Source organism: Lupinus angustifolius, chromosome LG03, assembly GCF_001865875.1.
Source record: "Lupinus angustifolius cultivar Tanjil chromosome LG03, LupAngTanjil_v1.0, whole genome shotgun sequence".
Lineage (NCBI taxonomy): Eukaryota > Viridiplantae > Streptophyta > Magnoliopsida > Fabales > Fabaceae > Lupinus > Lupinus angustifolius.
In genome coordinates this window covers 6,844,537-6,864,712 of record NC_032011.1, presented here as the reverse complement: position 1 = coordinate 6,864,712, position 20,176 = coordinate 6,844,537, and the positions used below count along the sequence as shown (strand labels likewise).

At 36.1% G+C, this 20,176-nt stretch overlaps 2 protein-coding genes across 3 annotated transcripts; both read left to right on the top strand.

Moving 5' to 3' along the window:
• On the top strand, positions 2,689 to 5,290 carry LOC109342557. Its single transcript, XM_019580522.1, has 4 exons — positions 2,689 to 2,777; positions 3,316 to 3,436; positions 3,570 to 3,642; positions 4,920 to 5,290. Exons 1-4 carry the CDS (start codon positions 2,747 to 2,749, stop codon positions 5,166 to 5,168), a joined length of 474 nt encoding a protein of 157 aa, XP_019436067.1. The 5' UTR covers positions 2,689 to 2,746; the 3' UTR covers positions 5,169 to 5,290.
• Positions 13,348 to 19,910, top strand: LOC109343290 (phosphatidylinositol 4-phosphate 5-kinase 5-like). Of its 2 annotated transcripts, none has more exons than XM_019581513.1 (8): positions 13,348 to 14,994; positions 16,092 to 16,259; positions 16,852 to 17,017; positions 17,119 to 17,235; positions 17,472 to 17,665; positions 17,799 to 17,932; positions 18,354 to 18,417; positions 19,298 to 19,910. In XM_019581513.1, exons 1-8 carry the CDS (start codon positions 13,778 to 13,780, stop codon positions 19,584 to 19,586), a joined length of 2,349 nt encoding a protein of 782 aa, XP_019437058.1. In that variant the 5' UTR covers positions 13,348 to 13,777; the 3' UTR covers positions 19,587 to 19,910. The 2 variants fall into 2 exon arrangements, with proteins under 2 accessions (XP_019437058.1, XP_019437057.1); XM_019581512.1 differs by having other exon boundaries at positions 18,345 to 18,417.

Sequence of the window (20,176 nt, the reverse complement as noted above, 5' to 3'; positions counted from 1 at the left end):
TGGGAGTTGGACAAGGTGAGTGGAGAGGACCTCTTGTAGAATCCGTGAACAGTTGACGTTTAGGGGGGTGTAGGTGGAGTATTTGGCCTTTTTGGTTAGTAAGGGTAGTTCGCGGGGTAGGTCGTGGGGTCTTGGCCGTTTGGTTTCCCGTGAGGGGTGATGTGTTTGGGGCTCGGTATGGGCGTGGATATGGTGAGTTTCTTCTAGATTGATGAATTGTTGGGCTTTGGAGCGGAGGTCCTCCATGGTAAGGTCAGTGTATTTGGCCAATTCTGTGCGGAAAAGACCTTCTTAAAGTCCCATAACGAGGACATGCACTGCTACTTCGGGGCTTAGGGTACGCACCTTCATGGCCTCGGTATTAAACCGATCTAGATATGCCCGAATGGATTCATTGAATCCTTGGCGAATGCCAGACAGTGTGTATGATGACCTTCGTTGCTCCTTACTTGCCGTGAACCTTGTGTTGAAGGCCGAAGCTAGAGTTCCCCAAGTGTTGATGTTGTTTGGAGCCAGGCGGGTGAACCATTGGAGGGCCGCCTTTTTAAGAGTCAGGGGGAAGGCCCTGCACATGATGGGGTCGGTCGCCCCATGGAATAACATAGAAGCCTCGAAGGCGTCAAGGTGATCTTGTGGGTCCGCCGTTCCATCATACTGGTCCATGTTTGTGGGGCGGTTGAAATGGGAGGGTAATGGGTAAGCCATGATGGCAGGTGTAAAAGGATGGTGATCTTGTGGGTCCGTCGTTCCATCATACTGGTCCATGTTTGTGGGGCGGTTAAAATGGGAGGGTAGTGGGTAAGCCATGATGGCAGGTGTAAAAGGATGTCTAGCACCACAAGAGTGGTGCGGGGTTGGTTGGGATGGTGGGCGAGACTCGCTCGCTGACTCTTCACGGTTACTTTCGTGAATAGGGCGTTCCGAGCGATCTTCAGGGTTTATTTTGGATTGGCGGAGTTCTTGTATGACATCGACCTGTTGTTGGATGAGCCGCTCCTGGCGTTCCAGCATCTGGAGGAGGTGTTGGGTGGTTGGTTGTTGTTCTGGAGTGGTATGGTGGCTTCGGCTGGCTTGATGGGATGGTTGTCTTGGTGGGGGAAGGGTACTTGGGGCAGGGTCGACTTGGCTGGTAGATAGAGCTCGGTTTCTAGTGGTTACCATGGTGTGAGTTGGAAGCACGGACGGCGCCAATGTTCTTTCTTAGAGCACAAAGGTACAGATAATGATTGGTCAACTGCTGAGGAAGGAGAAGAGGATAGTCGTCAAAGTAGCAAGATGAGGTAGGAGAGCTGGACCCGCCGGTGGAGGTACCTGAAAAGGTTCTCCGACGATCAAGTCAGTGTATGAACTTGGGTGATAAGTGTATGGTGAGAATAATGAAGGCAGAGAGTGGTAGAGTGAGTAATGCTAAAGAGTAAAGAGGTTAAGATACTTCCTGTTAGTAGAGATCCCTATTTATAGAATGGAGAGTTGACTTTGGGCTCTTGGTAGGTGGTGCGACGCGTGGCCGACCAAAGGTATTGTCGGGGGTTGCTTTTCCCGTGTCAGGCGGTCTGCCAGGACCGTACACTGTGTCACTCTTGTCTTTTAGCCTGTGGTTGGTTTGGTAGCCGTTCTGCAATCTGTCTGCCGTGTTGGCAGGTGGGTTGGTGAGGTACTGAAGGCATGCTGTCTCTAAGGTCAACTCTGGTGGTCCCAACACGCGGGACCCACCTCGGCGACCAAGCATGTGTCTCTTCGGTTCGCCGTGTAGGAACAGTTGCCCCCAGTCTGTCAGGATGCTGGGCGAGCATGTTGGGAGACTCTACACGAGCTTCGCTCGACTTGGATACGGGACCTACCTCGGCGACCAAGCACGTGTCTCTTGGGTTCGCCGGGTAGGAACAGTTACTAATCTTCATAATATGGGTGTATACCAATTCTTAGTATACTAAACATTTTATGCAAGTTTTCAAATACCAAAATTTCAAGTGAAATAAACAATTATCCGTGAAGAGTGAAGAAGACTAATTTTTTCCCATTAATATGTAACATATTAAATTAACCATGTCTACTTCTCTAGGAAGTAAACAAAGTCATGAACATATTTGTTCTAAAAAATGAAAATCTTCAACTTCTCACAACAATAAAATCACATAACTAAGGAATCATATGTAATTAAAATTGTGAAAATAATTTCAATTTTATAACTGCAGATAATAATAAAACTAATTAGAAATAAATAACACTTTAATATAGTGTACCGATAATAATATTAACATATTTAAAATAGTCCTACTTTAAATTTAAAATATACTTTAGTCAATATGATATATGTTTTTATTTTTTTATGAAATAATGAAAATGTTTTTTAAATATAGGATTAGAAGCTCTTGAATCTCTATAACCTCAAATCGAATCAATCTTAATTAGATCCTTCAAAACAAATCGAGTCATATTTTTTGGTTCCGTTTAATTTTAAATCAGAATTGCTAGAAGTGTTTTTTTTTTATTGTTTTGAAATGAAGAGAGGTACAACAGCAGTAAAATATTCCTTTCTTCCATAATAAAATTGCCTAATCTATCTATCTATTCCATCCTTTATCATTTCCACGTTTGCTTATAAACAAAGAAATGCAATGTTCTCTGCCCACCAAGCAAGTTTCATTTGCAGCTTTTTCTACACATAAAAAGGTCCTCTAATTTTGCTTCATTATAATATCTGCCATCTTCCAAATTATCACAATTCACGAGGTGGAAGAAGAATATGGGTCAATCTCTTAAGAAATTAGCACCTGGTTCCTTATCTAACTCTCTCATCATGTTCTACTTAATTATTCTCACATGCTATTTAGTTCATGTTTCTAATGCATGTAACTCTAGGTTAATTATGAAAATACATGAATATGGCTCAAGCAGCCTTGTTTTATCGTAGCAGTTTTATATACAGTGCATTATTTATTTTTTATATTTAATTATTATGAGTTTTCAAAAACTAATACAAATGAATGGTAAATAATATATTGATTGTATATAGATATTAACACTAACAATATATAGATAAGTTTCTAATTTCAACCTCACATTTTGTTATGATGTTTTTTTGTCTCATCTATTATATAATATCTGGTTGTGTATAAATATTTACATTAATAGTATATAAATATTATACTATTTAATATTTCTAATTTCAAGTTCATATTTTGTTATGATATTTTTTATTTCATCTATTCTACTATTTTTTTGTGATGTATGCAGAGATTTATGCTTCTTATAATCAGTTTTAATTTTAATAGATGATATAATTGTTCCTTTTTTTATTAAAAATTGAGACAGGCACCGAGGAAAAGAAGGTGAAAGTAATTGGTCCAGTTATAGATAAATGCTATGATGAATATTTCAAAGATGGGTCAAAGAGCTTTGCAGATTTCTACAGAGGAGTGTGCTCTATAGTCGAGTAATTACCATTTTCATATTAAGATTCTTTACTAATAGATTAATCACTTAGCATATAAAAAGTCATATGATTTTTATTTTTCTTTGTTCTACACATTTTCTATGTCACAATATTTTTCAATCTGCTTTGTCAGGGAAATCAATCAAAAGCTTGGAAACACTCAATTTAAAGTCCCAAAGACAGAGGCCCTCAAGGACGCATATGATGTAAGGTTATTTCTATCAACAATCTTAGTTGATACACTGTAAGAAATAAAAGTTGGATTTTTTCTAATAAAGAATTGATATCTTTGACATATTAAAAAATAGATTGAGAAAAAGTGCACTTACACTATAAAAATTATTTATATTGTCACTATATCATACTCATTTAAATATAAGTAATACAAATAAATGATAGAATGATATATTAAATATGTACAAATTTTTATAGTAATGAATAGTTATACATGTAATGAGTTTTTTAAAGATGATAAATTATTAGGGTTTAGGAAGATGGATAAATTTGTATTGAGAATAGGTGCACACACATTCATTGATGTACTTCAAGTTAAAAACACTATTTTTATAAATCGACCGCAATATATATTCACCATTTTTATTGTATCATTTTTTTAATAGTAACATATAACTTATTTTTATGTTTGTAAAAGTTCTGTTTCTTTTTAACATAAGTTTGAATATTGTATTTAATATGTCTCTCACACACATAAAGATGTTTCAAATATTATTATTATTGAATGAATTTTTATATTGTCTAGTATTAAAAAGAACCAATGTAATATGTTAGATGCTAAAATTTCTTTCTATAAGTTGTACCAATTAGTAATATCTTATTGAGCCATTGATGTAATAGAACTTATATTTATTATTCTCTATTAATATTTGGAAGTCCGTCAACACTCTTGTGAAAAAATTTCTTACCTTCTTCTCTTCTATTTATCTATTATTCATTCATTTAATTGCTTATAACCAATACTATACAACAATCTCTTATATATTTTGATGTTTTTTTCCTATTCCAAACCAAACAAGGGTAAAAGTATTGTACCCATATAACATAATCTTGTGTACTGGTTTAGTTAACTTTTATTAACATAGTATTATCTAATTAGCACTACAAGTTCATAACTTATTTGGTAAACTATAATTTATTACTTCAATCAAAAAGTTTGTAGAGCTGCTTAGTGAATAAAATATAAAGGTTGATTATAGTTTCTAAAAGCTAACTTATGATTTTTAACAAAATGATAATTTATAGCACAACTAAATATAACATGTAAATAATATTACATGTTATTTAATAAATTTATTAAAATTGACTTATAATATCATCAACTAGCTACAAGTCTATAAGCTTCCAACTATAATGTTAACACTATAAATTAGTTTACCAAATTGAGTTTAAGTTTGTTATTGGCAGAAGTGACATAATTTGAGTGTAATTAACCAATGGTTGACAACTTTTCTGAATTATAATGCAGAAACATCATAAAGGACCAGACAAGGTGACAAAAGCAGAATTCCAAGAAATCCTAAAAGAAGTTGTGACTCGTGATTCTGGATTTACTGGAATAGGAGCTAAGGAAACACTGTTATACATATTTGGTGTTCCATTGACTACTCTGTTTCTCAAACAGAGAGTGATGCCTAATGCTATTGGGGATGAAATTTTCATTCCAGGCATCACTTCCATTACTGTTCTTGTTCTAGCTGCTCTTAACAAAATATGATGATATGATATAACCAACATTGAATAAATAAGTTGGATGTGTGGCCTTGAGTCACATAATATGCAATGCATTAATTTGCAAATTAATATTTAGTAGATAATATTAATATTGTTGGGCTCTGGGATGAATTCATGTGTAAATTAATGATTCTGTCTTGCGCAATGAGCACCAAATTAAATTCTAACAAAGAGTTAGTCTAGTGGTACAAGATATTGCTAAATTTTTAGGATGATCAAAATATCATGTTTTCGATATTTGTGAGTGACATTTATTGGGAGGAACAACCATGCACCCAAAAAAGATTAATTTATTACTCATAAAGTGATGACATATTCTTGGTGGTATCAAAAAAAATTAAATATGATGGAACTAGATCGACAAACACTTGTTGCACAACAAAAATAAATGCAAAGAAAAAGAAAAATCAAATTTTAACATAGAAAACTCTCAAATGTCGAGGAAAAATCATGTGATAAACTCTAAGTTATTATTCTATTATAAAAAATGTGACCTAGTACATGAGACTTTCAGTTAATAGGATCTGGAGAGAGTAAATATACACAACTTTATCATTTAAACAGATAGACTTTTTGAAGATTTGAACTCATAATCGTGTGGTTCAGTAAGTATAACCTTATTATTGCGAAAAATATTCAATTGTATTCAAGATAATTAAAGTATCCTTTCCATACTCTTCTAGAGTTACAAATTCAGTGTTTTGATACTCAAGTTTTACTTGTTATATATATTGTGAGAGTCTACACTTATACTATACTTTGCTTCTTGCTTCTGCATATTCGAATGAAGAAATTTTCCTAATGACTCTAAAACTTATATTATTTTAGCTACTAAAAAGATTAATTGATGATCTTTCTATTGTATTGGATCAATACCTTTTGTGCTGATTTTAATATATTTTCCTTATAAAAAGTGAGAAAGAGCATGCAAGAGGACAATATTGGATCCATATGTATGGTCTCTTATTCTTTGTGACATTGGATGTCAATATTGGAACATACTCAATATGCTTACCACAATGACTTGCCAACCAAGCTACATGGAGATGTGCCACATGCTCACACCAACAACACCAAAGGCTCATCCCATGCTCCAGCACGAGCCACTGGCTCAACCAGCTCGGTCAGAATCCTATGTGTCATAGTGCATCAGGTTGAGGCCCTTGACCTAAACAACATAGCTCAGTCCACGCCAAGCATCAGACATAGTTCCCTCGGTCAGGATGCCCGAGTCAGGCGCACCTCCCTCGGTCAGACTGACGCACCAGACTTGCTTAGGCTGATGCACACGGTCTGGGCGCATCAACAATACACGGTCAGGCACATGGCCCTGACCAGCCTTGGCGCGCAATAATATACGGTCAGGCTCATGGCCCTGACTAACCTTGGTGCACCAGATTCCTACCAAGGCCTGACTAGCCTTGGCGCACCAGATCCTTACCTAGGCCACAAGGCATGCTCAGTCAAAGTTTATGCACATGGGCAATTAATTGGCACGTGTGTTTCATATGGGCACATTTTGTATATTCTAGAAGATAGCTCACCATATGTTAGTTAAGCAAGTTTTTTAGTTAGTTAGTTGGGTTTATTCTCCTTTTGATCATGTTGCTTCTGTTACAAGCAACATTACTTTCCTATATAAGAAAGCATATGGCTATGTAATTATAAATTGAAAAATATACAAAGAAATCATGAGGTACATTGAGTCCAAGTTTCACAATATGGTATTAGAGCCTTCTCTATGAAGGCTCTGTTTACCCAAGTTGCAGAAATCTCTATTACTCACCTCATCCAAAGAAGACATAGCCAAGAATTCAGGCAAAACAGAAGGAAAAGTAGCCAAGAATTGATTAGCAATGGAGCAAGAAAGAAACATGCTAACCACTTTGAGCACTAGTGAAGTGCAGAGCCCATATTTCCTTCATCCAGGAGAGAACCTGGGGGTTGTGTTGGTCACACCACCACTAGAAGGAACAAATTATCACTCATGGATGAGATCCATGAGGAGAGCACTAAAGACTAAGAACAAGCTGAAGTTTATTGATGGCTCTATCACACCTCCACCACAATCATCTTTGGAGTATGACATGTGGGATAGATGCAACAATATGGTCATATCATGGATCACAAGATCCCTCTCACCAGAGATTGCACAAAGTACCATGTACATTGAAAGTGCACAAGAATTATGGGCTTCTCACCAGAGATTGCACAGAGTACCATGTACATTGAGAGTGCACAAGAGTTATGGGCAGACTTGAAGGAGAGATTCTCAAAGGGAGATTACTTCAGGATTTCGGATGTGTTGCAAGAACTGCACTCAATGAAGCAAGGGGACAGGAGCATGTCAACCTATCACCAAGAATTGAAGACACTCTGGGAAGAACTAGAGTCCTTGAGAACGATACCCGTGTGTATTTGTGAGGTCAAGTGCAATTGTGGATCAACTAAGGCTATAAGGGACCAAAGAGAAGTGGAACATGTTATTTGCTTATTCAAAGTATTGAATGATGAATTTAGTGCAACCAGAGCACAAATACTCCTTATGGAGCCACTACCTCAAATAAACAAAGCATTCTCACTAGTACAGCAACAAGAAAGACAATTTGATGAAGTCAATCCAACAAGCTCTAAGGCACTACTCAACTTCTCAAACGACAAACTTGGCACCAACAGAAATGAGACTACACAGCAATGGAAATCAAGATTCCCTGGACAAAGAGGAGGCAATATGCAAGGAAGAGGAAGAAGTTTTGGCAAGAGCTTTAACAGAGGTTTTGGTGGACAAAGAAATGGCGGACAAAAGGTATGCACCTATTGTGGGAGGAAGGGGCATACAATAGAAACATGCTATTTCAAGCATGGTTTTCCTCCCAACACACCTCAAGGAAGATCAAGACAAGACAGTGGGTCAGTCAATGTAACAACAACTCAAGACATGACTTAAGACAAAGTTGAAAAGAATCAGGCACCAACCTCTGATACAAGAAACATAGGCTTCAACTTTGGGCCAGAGCAATATGCTCAATTGGAGTCACTCTTCAAAAGCATTGGATCAAACAATGGACCAGGCAATGGACATAATGTAAATCAACTCAGTGTCATACCAAGCAATGACACTCAAAGCAGACCTGCCCAAGAACATCAAGAACCCTCAAGTATGAATGATCAATGGATACTTGACATAGGGGCCACTAATCACGTGTGCCCCTTCTTGTCAAAATTTGACACCTTCAAGCACATAAGGCCTATCACTATAAATTTGCCTAATGGAATCACTATTCTAACCAAGATATCAGACACAATAATCTTCTCTGAGTCACTGGCCTTACACAATGTATTATATGTGCCTACCTTTAAATATAACCTCATTTCAGTGCACAAACTAGTGTCCTCATTACATTGTAAACTGATGTTTGATGGCTTAAATTGCTCTATCCAGGATATGACTACCTTGAGGATGATTGGGCATGCTGATGTTGTTAATGGCTTTACATGCTTAGGAGAGACTTTAAGGATAACTTGGATATAGTGCATGATGTGAACACTTTGAATACTTTGCCTTTTTTTTGACTTGTGGCACTTTAGGCTAGGCCATCCCTCAATGAACATACTTAACTCTGTATGCAAAACCTTTAGCTATATAAACTGTAAACACAATCTTGTATGTGATTTCTGCCACTTGGGTAAACAAGCCAAGCTTTATTTTCCAAATAATATGCATAGAAGTTCATGTGCTTTTGATATTGTCCATATGGACATTTGGGGACCCATAGCAAATATTTCTATATGTGGCCATAAATACTTTCTCACTGTAGTTAATGATCATACTAGACACACTTGGTTGTTCCTTATGAAATCTAAGGTATAAGCTAGACATCTTATGCATGCTTTTGTCCAAATGGCTCACACTCAATTTGGCAAATTGATCAAAGTCATCAGGACAGATAATGGTGTTGAGTTCAACACCCCTGGTTTCTTTATGGAGAAAGGAATGATACATCAAAGATCCTGTGTGGAAACCCCTCAGTAGAACTCAGTTGTTAAGAGGAAGCATAGGCATATACTGAATGTTGCAAGAGCCTTACTATTCCAATCAAAGCTTCCTAAAACCTTTTGGTCCTATGTTGTCCATCATGCAGTCTACCTCATTAATAGGTTGCCAACCCAAACTTATAGCACAAATCACCATATGAACTTCTTAATGACAAACTGCCCAACCTATAAGATATGATAATTTTTGCCTCTCTGTGCTTTGCTAGCACTCTAGCTCAACACAAGACTAAACTTGACCCTAGGGCCCGAAAGTGCATATTCCTTGGATTTAAGGACACCACCAAGGGTTACATACTCTTTGATTTAAGAAACAGGGAAATCTTCATTTCTAGGCATGTCATATTCCATGAACACATCTTTCCCTATAACACCAAACTGACTAGAGATCTCACCATCACACCAATAGAGAATGATGACTTTGCTCTTCTACACCAGAGTCCAATGCTTCATGACGCAACAGATCAACAAACCAATAACCTACCCTTAGAGTCCAGTGGTACTGATCATGCCCTTGACACCCCTACTAACTCTGAGGCCACCAACAACCCTGTTAGAAGATCCCAGAGAAATAGAAGTGTCCCTGCATACCTGCAGGACTTCCACTGCAATCTTCTCTCCCCTAGCCATACTCAACCAAAGCCCACTAAGGCTAGTCATCCCTTATCCATTGTCCTCTCCTATAACAAAATTTCCCCTAACCATTTGAAACACATATTGTCTGTCCAAACCAATATAGAAGCACTACTTCCAAGTAGTCAATCACCATCATTGGATAGTAGCCATGCAACATGAATTAAATTCCCTTGAGATAAATAGAACTTGGAGCATAGTTGAGTTACCACCTGACAAGACCCATATAGGGTCCAAATGGGTTTATAAAACTAAGTACAAATCTGATGGCACGATTGAGAGATACAGGGCAAGATTAGTTGCCAAGGGATATAACCAAATAGAGGGACTTGATTACTTTGACACTTTTGCACCAGTTATTAAACTAGCCACGGTAAGGCTCCTATTAGCCATTGTAGCCTCACAAAATTGGCTTGTGAATCAATTGGATGTCAACAATGCCTTCTTACATGGTGATTTACTTGAGGAAGTATATATGTCCATTCCTCAGGGTGTTACATGCACAAACCCAAACAAAGTTTTTAAACTCCATAAGTCTCTCTATGGTTTAAAACAGGCAGGAAGACAATGGTTCACTAGGTTAACCAAGTGCTTATTATCCCTTGGGTACACACAATCTCATCATGACTACTCTTTGTTTACTAAGGCTTTTAACTCTGTTTTTACTGCATTACTTATATATATTGATGATTTGGTGTTAGCTGGTAACAGCCAAAAAGAAATTGATTTGGTTAAACTCTGCTTGGACACTCACTTTAAAATTAAAGATCTAAGCCCAATCAAATACTTTCTAGGCCTAGAAATTGCTAGATCCACACAAGGCATCACCATGTGCCAAAGAAAATATGCCCTTGATATACTTGCAGATATTGGTTTCGTGGCTTCAAAACCAACACCAACACCCATTGTGAAGACCACAGAGCTACACCAAGACACCTGAACTCCTCACTCTGATCCAGCAGCATACAGAAGATTGGTAGGAAGACTCTTATACCTAACCAACACAAGACCCGATATTAACTATGATGTGCAACAACTAAGTCAATTCATGGCACAACCAACCATCACTCACCAACAAGCTCTAACTCGTGTTTTGAGATACATCAAAGGAAGCCCTAGCCAAGGATTATTCTACTCTTCCACATCATCTCTTCAACTCAAAGCATTTAGTGATTGAGATTGGGCAGCCTGCATTGACTCACGCAAATCCATCACTAGTTCATGTGTTTTTCTTGGTGATTCCTTAGTCTCTTGGAAATCCAAGAAGCAAACCACTGTGGCTCGTTCTTCCTCTGAATCAGAATACAGAGCATTAGCATCCACCTCATGTGAAATCCAATGGCTCACTTATTTGCTCACCAATTTCAAGGTACATTTCACTCAACCTGCCCTCTTGTATTGTGATAATAATTCAGCTAGATATATTGCTGCAAATTCTGTATTTCATGAAAGAACTAAGCACATTGATATTGACTGTTATGTGGTTCGAGAACAGCTCCAAAACAAGCTCTTCCATCTTCTTCCTATCCAAACAACTCAACAAATAGCATATATCCTGACTAAAGCTCTGGATTCTGCCCTTTTTCACTACTTGCTTTCCAAGTTGGGCACACTTAACATCTATGCTCCAGCTTGCGGGGGGCTATTGGGACATACTCAATATGCTTACCACAATGACTTGCCAACCAAGCTACATGGAGATGTGCCACATGCTCACACCAACAACACCAAAGGCTCATCCCATGCTCCAGCACGAGCCACTGGCTCAACCAGCTCGGTCAGAATCCTATGCGTCATAGTGCATCAGGTTGAGGTCCTTGACCTAAACAGCATAGCTCAGTCCACGCCAAGCATCAGACATAGTTCCCTCGGTCAGGATGCCCGAGTCAGGCGCACCTCCCTCGGTCAGACTGACGCACCAGACTTGCTTAGGCTGATGCGCACGGTCTGGGCGCATCAACAATACACGGTCAGGCACATGGCCCTGACCAGCCTTGGCGCGCAACAATATACGGTCAGGCTCATGGCCCTGACTAACCTTGGTGCACCAGATTCCTACCAAGGCCTGACTAGCCTTGGCGCACCAGATTCCTACCAAGGCCTGACTAGCCTTGGCGCACCAGATTCCTACCAAGGCCTGACTAGCCTTGGCGCACCAGATTCCTACCAAGGCCTGACTAGCCTTGGCGCACCAGATCCTTACCTAGGCCACAAGGCATGCTCGGTCAAAGTTTATGCACATGGGCAATTAATTGGCACGTGTGTTTCATATGGGCACATTTTGTATATTCTAGAAGATAACTCACCCTATGTTAGTTAAGCAAGTTTATTAGTTAGTTAGTTGGGTTTATTCTCCTTTTGATCACGTTGCTTCTGTTACAAGCAACATTGCTTTCCTATATAAGAAAGCATATGGCTATTTAATTATACATTGAAAAATATACAAAGAAATCATGAGGTACATTGAGTCCAAGTTTCGCAATAGTCAGAACTCATAATACACGGAAGACTTTCTATTAGTATTGCCACAAATGACATGAAGAACTTCAACAATGGACTAAGTGAGGATCAGATAAGAAAATCTCATTTAATTAGAGAGAAAAACATAAATTTTTATATTTTTATATTATTCTATAAAGTTTGATTGGTTTGGAATAAGAAGATAAAAATTTCTTAAGACAGAGGATCTTTGTCCACTAACTGAATGAACCACTACTTAAGTGTATCAGAGAAACTAAGATTTCTTGTAAATCATGTCTCAAATCATGTATCAGCCCCAATGAAAATGAAACAAAAACAACAATAATAATAAATGTTAAAAAATTTAATTGACATAGACTTGTTTTCATTTGCAGGAAACAAAGTTTGAAACATAATTTAGGATAATAGATTTATGTTCATACTGATGAGACAACCACATCTAACTCCAAAACCATAAATGTTTATGGATTTATTGAGAGGTATGTTCACTTATTTATCCTCCCTAATACAGAACTCAACACCTATTTCTTATACACATACGTTGATAACTTGTAGTGGTACATTTGTTTTTTGTTTTTTTTTTTGAAGTTGCAAGTGAAATTACATATATAAAGGAACTGATTCTATCCCCATTAGATAACTATTCTAGAAATAGTATAATATTTATGATAATGTAAAAATTTATATACAATTAATATATTATTCATTACTCATTTGTATTACTTTTTTTAAAAAAGTTGAAAAATCAATAATAATTAAAAGTTAATAGTAAATAATATACTAACAGTATATAAAACTCTTATTATCTTACACCGAAAATATTTTTTTTTCTCTTCTAGAAATTAACTCCTAGTTGTATGACAATGATTGCCCATATTAAACAAACATAAATATGGAAATTTTATTAAATAGCCTAAGAATAGTAAAACTACACCTTGATTTAGCACTTGGCTCCATTTGTCTTGGTTCTTCGAGGTTGTAGGACATGGGTAGCAAATTTTGCACCTTTGACCTCACGGGTCATGATTAAACAATACCTTAATTCATGAATTAATTAGGGTGTAACAACATGGTACACCCTTACTTTGCAAAAGTGACATTTGTCAATATTTTGACAAATTTTGACATAATCCATGTAACATCATTGACAAACATGTCCTTGTCCCGGACATTATGGAAAAAAATATGAGATAACAAAAAGTTCACAACAACATCATTCTTGGTTTTTGTTCTTCATGCATGTTTGTTTTTTATGAGATTCAACTAGTCTTTATTCTTTTCTATTTGTTTTATTAGGATACAAGGTCATTCTTTTGATTCATTTTCTTCATCTGGGGTGTCCATGATTTTTGTTAATTTTATAATTTAATGGAGAAGGGTTTCCAAATTTGAAAAGGAGGAAAAAAGAGAAAAGAAAACACAAAAATGATTGGTAAAGATAGCAATGTTATGAAGGCATGGGAATTCACTGTAAGGAAGACACATGCAGCTGCAAAGAAACGTGCTAACAGCATATTCGGGACAATATCTTTAGCCAATGTAGAGGTAGAAGAAGACGAAAACAATCGCGACAATGATAATGACGATGATGATGAAGAAGGCGGAAGCAAATCGTTTGAACTATACCAAGCAGATAAGGTTCTAGCCAATGGTGATTACTACACAGGAGAATGGGCAGATAATTTACCACATGGGGTTGGAAAATATTTATGGACAGATGGGTGCATGTATGTTGGAGAATGGTATAAAGGAAAAACAAAGGGAATAGGTAGGTTTAGTTGGCCTTCAGGGGCTACTTATGAAGGAGAATTCAAGAGTGGTTTCATGGATGGTAATGGAACATACACAGGGTGCAATGGTGATACTTATAAGGGACAATGGGTGATGAATTTGAAACATGGTCATGGTCTAAAGAGTTGTGTGAATGGGGATTGGTATGAAGGTGAATGGAGAAGGGATTTGAAAGAAGGGCAAGGGAGATATGAGTGGAAAGATGAGAGTTATTATGTTGGGGAATGGAAGAATGGGAGTGTTTGGGGTAAAGGGTCATTTGTTTGGGCTAATGGGAATAGTTTTGAAGGGTATTGGGAAGAAGGTGTGCCTAAAGGGAATGGAAGTTTTAAATGGCCTGATGGGAGTTATTATGAGGGAAATTGGAATAAGGATGCAAAAGATTATAATGGAACATTTTATCCATCTGAGTCATCAGAGGAGGGTCATTTTGATTGGGATCCTCAAGAATTGTACAATGAGTTGAGTGAATATGTGGTTTGTCCCGGGGAGAAAGTTTCGGTTTTGCCGTCGCAGAAGAGGCTTGCAGTTTGGAGGTCTACAAAGGGAGGGGATAGTGGTAAGAATAGAAGAACTTCAGTGGATGGTAGGGTGAGTAGTGAAGGTGCTGAAAGGACACCTGATAGGACAAGTTTATGTGATGAAGGTAATGTTAGTGCAGGTCCTAGAACTTCAACTGTGGGGTGTGATTTGGATGAAGAGTTGATGGCTTTGCAGGTAGATAATCTTGATGACATTGTGGCTCAACTCCAACCTCTGAAAGCACCTAAGAAATCAAAGAGGCAAGGAGAGACTATATGCAAAGGGCATAAAAATTATGAGCTCATGCTCAATTTGCAGCTGGGAATTAGGTATATATGTGTTTTGGATTTTTGAAACCTGTTTAAATAATCTATCCTTTAAAATGTTCTGGTTTTTTATGCTTCTTTCAATTGTATTTGTGTTAATTGCTCTAGTTATGTTACTTATACTCCAAAAAGAAAACACTACTCCATCAAGTTAAAGTAATTGAACGGCATAAAGACCATCTAAACCAAAGGAAAGGGAGTTTGCATAGACAAAACTTAGGTGTTTTTCCTAGGATCTGTTTGCGACTTAGTTTTTCGAGGGGAAGGGAAGGAAAGGGAGGGCTTGAGAGTCAACTTACAAGCGTATTTCATGGTTCAAAAGTCTTTCTCTTCCCTTTGTTGTTCTTCAATAATCAACTCGCAAACAGACCTTTGAGTACTTGTGATTTTGTTTTCCAATAAAAATAGAATACATGTAAATACTTTCTTTGATATGTTATTACACACATTATGTTCCTATTGGAAAACAACATCACAAATACCTAAGGAACAATACCGAAGTTGTGTCCTTAAATATTCCATGACTTACAACAGTGCTAACTGAAGCTTCATTTTCTTTCTTGGTAAAGTTACAAAGTTCATTACTTCATTATATCTTATTATACCAATCAATGATACATGTCTAGTCAAAAGAACCACTCAACAGGAAAGAAAATTGATTTCTATGGTTCACTCAGTTTCCTTCAAAACTAAATATACACCTTATTAATTTGAACTTATTCACATAAACCATCCTGCAAAGCTAAGTTCAAAACTCTTTCTATACTTTGTACAACTAATTTTACAGGTAATGGAAGTAATTTTAAGTTTGTTACTATCTTTATTTCATGATATCTTTGTTGCTTTCTTGTTAGTTATTTCTCTCTATTGCCTTGTATATATCATTTTAATTTAGAGAAAAAAATGTATACACTAACAGTGTAAAAGTTTTCTACACAGTCAGAACATCATTCACTATTCATATTTGATCATCATTGACTCTTCACAAAAAGTAATACAAATGAATGGTGGATGATAACTGAATGTGTATAAATTTTACACCGACAGTACATAGATATTACACTCTTTAATTTATACAACTTCTTGGAGTTATTTTATAGGCATTCAGTTGGAAGACCTGCTCCTGCAGCATCACTTGATCTGAAGCCTTCAGCTTTTGATCCTAAGGAGAAAGTATGGACAAGATTTCCACCTGAAGGTTCCAAATACACTCCACCACATCCATCATGTGACTTTAGATGGAAGGACTATTGCCCTGTAGTTTTTAGGTCAGCCCTATTAGCACTTCAAATGTTGTTTCTGCTAGTTATTTTGTGCATACTATACAAGGAAGAATAGAAGATGCTCCTTTAAATGAAATAAATTAACCACCAATGGATTCTTATATATCTCATCTTTCATTGTGAAATTATAGTGATTCTGATTCTCTTCATAATAGCATTGCTGATATACAATTATTCCATTAACTTGAGTCTTTGGCATCAAGGCTCTTGATTTATATATACATGAAATAGCCCTTTTGTGATTAATTTACATGTGGTTTTTCCCCTTGTCATAATCTAACTTAACTTCATTGCAAAAAGATTATTCTATATAGTCAAAGTGCTGCACAACAAGGAAAATTTATCTAAACACAAGATAGTTGTTAAGCAAGATAAAGTTGCACTGAATATAAAAAGTGACGAATTGCATACCCTAATGAACCACATATCGGTACTCATATCGCGTATGAGGTAGCTTTGTTTTAAACAATCCAAACAATTGAACATTTCATCGTGATCCATTCCATCAATTTCCATAAATCAACATAGCTAGCAGAGTAGCATTTTCATGTACTGATACATAGCTTTATATTCTCAGGACTCTTAGGAAGCTATTCAATGTGGATTCAGCAGATTACATGCTATCTATATGTGGAAATGATGCACTTCGTGAACTATCCTCGCCTGGAAAAAGTGGCAGCTTCTTTTACTTGACGGATGATGATCGTTACATGATTAAGACAATGAAGAAAGCTGAAGTGAAAGTGAGTTTCACTCTTATCTTGTCCCATTTGAAATTCCTTACAAAATAGAAATCAAGGTATGATTTTTTTGTCTAATTTGGATGCCTTGATTTCTATTACAGGTTCTAATAAAAATGCTTCCAGCATATTATAATCATTTTCGAGCCCATGAAAATACTCTATTGACAAAGTATTACGGCCTGCATTGTGTAAAGTTAACCGGAACTGCTCAAAAGAAGGTACATTTCTTATTGAACAAGTTATCTAAACAACTACTCTCCTTAACTTTTGCATGTATACCAGTACATGAAATCCCATATAGCAGAAAATTTTACTGAAATAGAGGGGCCTCCTTTTCTTTTCACTTCAAACTTTTTATTTTATGTAGTATAAAACATTAAAGTGATTGACATTAACTAGTGTTCATTCTAATAGGAAAATATAAGTTTCTAATATAATATGTTTAATTTTCAAGGTTCGATTTATCATAATGGGCAACCTCTTCCGTTCTGAGTATACCATCCATAGACGATTTGATTTGAAAGGTTCTTCATTAGGCCGCATGACAGATAAACCTGAGGCAGAGATTAGTGAAACCACTATCCTTAAAGATCTCGATCTTAATTTTATATTCCGGCTACAAAAATCTTGGTTTCAAGATTTCTGCAGGTGATAAAGAGTTTTGGTACCTTAATTTGCAATCTTGTATTTAAAAGCTAACAATTACTAAGTTGAGCAATTCAATTTAGTTTGTTTTATGTTTAATTAAACTAAGCATGTGAAGCATGTATTTGTTATTCAGACAAGTTGATAGGGATTGTGAGCTTCTGGAACAGGAGGGAATTATGGACTATAGTTTGTTGGTGGGCATTCATTTCAAAGATATATCACAAGATGGGGACATTATTCCTTCAGGAGGATCTAGGACTCCTTGTGGTAATTTTCTTATCCTAAAGTAGTCTATAACTCCATAATTTATGGTAGAGCATTATAAAGTTGCTCAATCTATATAGTTGACCTCAACTATTAAGAGCTGTCTACAACCTAGATGCTTATATGAGTGTTTAATTCTTATCCTATGGTAATAATTTTCTTTCTTATAGTAGTATGCAGCGAACAAAGATCTATTATCCCAAATTTTGTCTCGCACTAATGACAATGAAGCAAAAACAGAAAATAAAGAAACAATGATTGTTTAAACTTTTTAATTAATATGACATATTTTTATTAGTGTAAGACATAATTTGACATATGGTTTGTGACAACAAATATGTGCTCCTCTGCCACCTGATTGATTATGTCTATGTTCTCACCAACCAATGTGATTTTTTGTGCTTTCTCATCTTAGGTGATTCAGAGAATGAAGGAACTCCCCAACTTACAAGAAAAGACACTGATCAACTTCTTTTAGATCCTGCCAGGTGAAATGTTTGTCTATAGTGAATTTAAGTCAATTTGTTATAACTCAAATATGTTGCTTAGATGATAATTCATTGCTAATTATTTTCCTATCTTGATTAGTAGCATCAGTAGAGGCTTCTAGCCTTTTTTTTCTTGACTTTTGTTTTACAACTATTAGTTATATTATAAATAGCGGTCGCGGTTGTGGTTACAGTAGTTGTTGTCATAGTGACCATTATGATGCGGATTGCAGCCGTTGCGGTGTGAATTATTTTGTGAGTAAAAACATATTTTTAACATTGATACAGTCTAATGTAACCCGATGTGGTTGCGTTGCATCCTGTTGCGGTCACATCACTGTAATTGGGTATCACATAGTGTTCACGTTAACTGCGATATTGCGTCTGCATCACGTGATGCGGTCTGTAATTTGAAACACTGGTTATGCACAAGCAGCACAACATCCTGCAAAGATAAACTACACTAATTAATGATGGGTAGGGTAGCTTAGAATTTCTGTTTCATTTTTTCTTCAACAATGTCTGTCTTCACTAAATAAATTGTTCCTTATTTATTAAGGTGTTATATTTTGATTGAATCTGCCGTTAATAAGTTGGTTGTGGATCAATTTCCCATTAATGCAATTAGCATATATTTGAAAGCACACATAACCACTCAAACATTACTCTCACCGATTAACCAGCACATTAATACATTGATGGTGTAGGGTGAGTTTTATACACTATCAATGTTTCATCTACTATTCATGTTTCATCATTATTAATTCCTCAAAAAATAATACAAATTAATCAAGAATGATAATTGTTTATAAATGACAGTGCATAGATATTACCCTGAAAAACTTAATATGACTATGTGTTTATTTGGGTATAAATGCAGATGGGCTAGTATAGTATTGGGTGTGAATATGCCAGCAAGGGTTGAAAGGACAGTGAGAAGAAATGACATCGAATTACAACTTGTAGGAGAACCAATTGGAGAGTTTTATGAGGTTGTATTATTTTTTGGTATCATAGACATACTTCAAGACTATGATATTAGCAAGAAGCTTGAGCATGCATATAAGTCCATTCAATATGATCCTACTTCAATATCAGCTGTTGATCCTAGACAATATTCAAGGCGATTTCGTGACTTTATATTTAGAATATTTACTGAAGATTCTTGAAAGGTATAGATGATTTATATAATGTCATTGTTACAATTTTACTCAAAAATAGCAATGTTACATTATACCCCTTTAACTCTTTCTTAGTACCCCTTAGAAAATTTCATTACTGAGAACGTCAATTGTGATTCTACAATTAAGAACACATGATTGTGGGTACTAATCCAAATTTTGATTTTTTGTTGTTGTATGATACTTCATTCAATGTTTAGTGGATTATTTTTTAATTTGTAAGAGATGAAAGGAGAGGAATATCGACATTTTGTATCAGATTTTTGAGATGTGTATAGGTAAATGGATGTGGATCGATGTATATTTTATTTTTTCACTTCTCTGCTTCTCATTGTTTTTTTTATTTATCTTATTGAAACTAGCGTGTTGACATGCACTGTCGTGTCTGTCAACTCTCTTTCTTATCGTTTGTAATGTATAGTTTGTATTTTATAAATTTAAATATATTTTTTTGTGCTAAATTTACGGTTGAATTTATTCAATTGGTTTAATATTTAATTTTTTAAATACATTTTTAAAATAAGAAGATAATAAGGATAAAATAAGAAAATAATATTATATGGTTTTTTGGTAGAAAT

What these genes read in the sequence shown, in the direction of transcription:
- LOC109342557 (XM_019580522.1), top strand. Translation starts at nt 2,747, where the DNA reads ATGGGTCAATCTCTTAAGAAATTAGCACCTG. An exon ending in TCTTAAGAAATTAGCACCTG is followed by an intron (nt 2,778 to 3,315) that starts GTTCCTTATCTA and finishes AAATTGAGACAG; the next exon opens with GCACCGAGGAAAAGAAGGTG. An exon ending in CCCTCAAGGACGCATATGAT is followed by an intron (nt 3,643 to 4,919) that starts GTAAGGTTATTT and finishes ATTATAATGCAG; the next exon opens with AAACATCATAAAGGACCAGA.
- LOC109343290 (XM_019581512.1), top strand. Translation starts at nt 13,778, where the DNA reads ATGATTGGTAAAGATAGCAATGTTATGAAGGCATGGGAATTCACTGTA. An exon ending in TATTGCCCTGTAGTTTTTAG is followed by an intron (nt 16,260 to 16,851) that starts GTCAGCCCTATT and finishes TTATATTCTCAG; the next exon opens with GACTCTTAGGAAGCTATTCA. An exon ending in CCGGAACTGCTCAAAAGAAG is followed by an intron (nt 17,236 to 17,471) that starts GTACATTTCTTA and finishes TTAATTTTCAAG; the next exon opens with GTTCGATTTATCATAATGGG.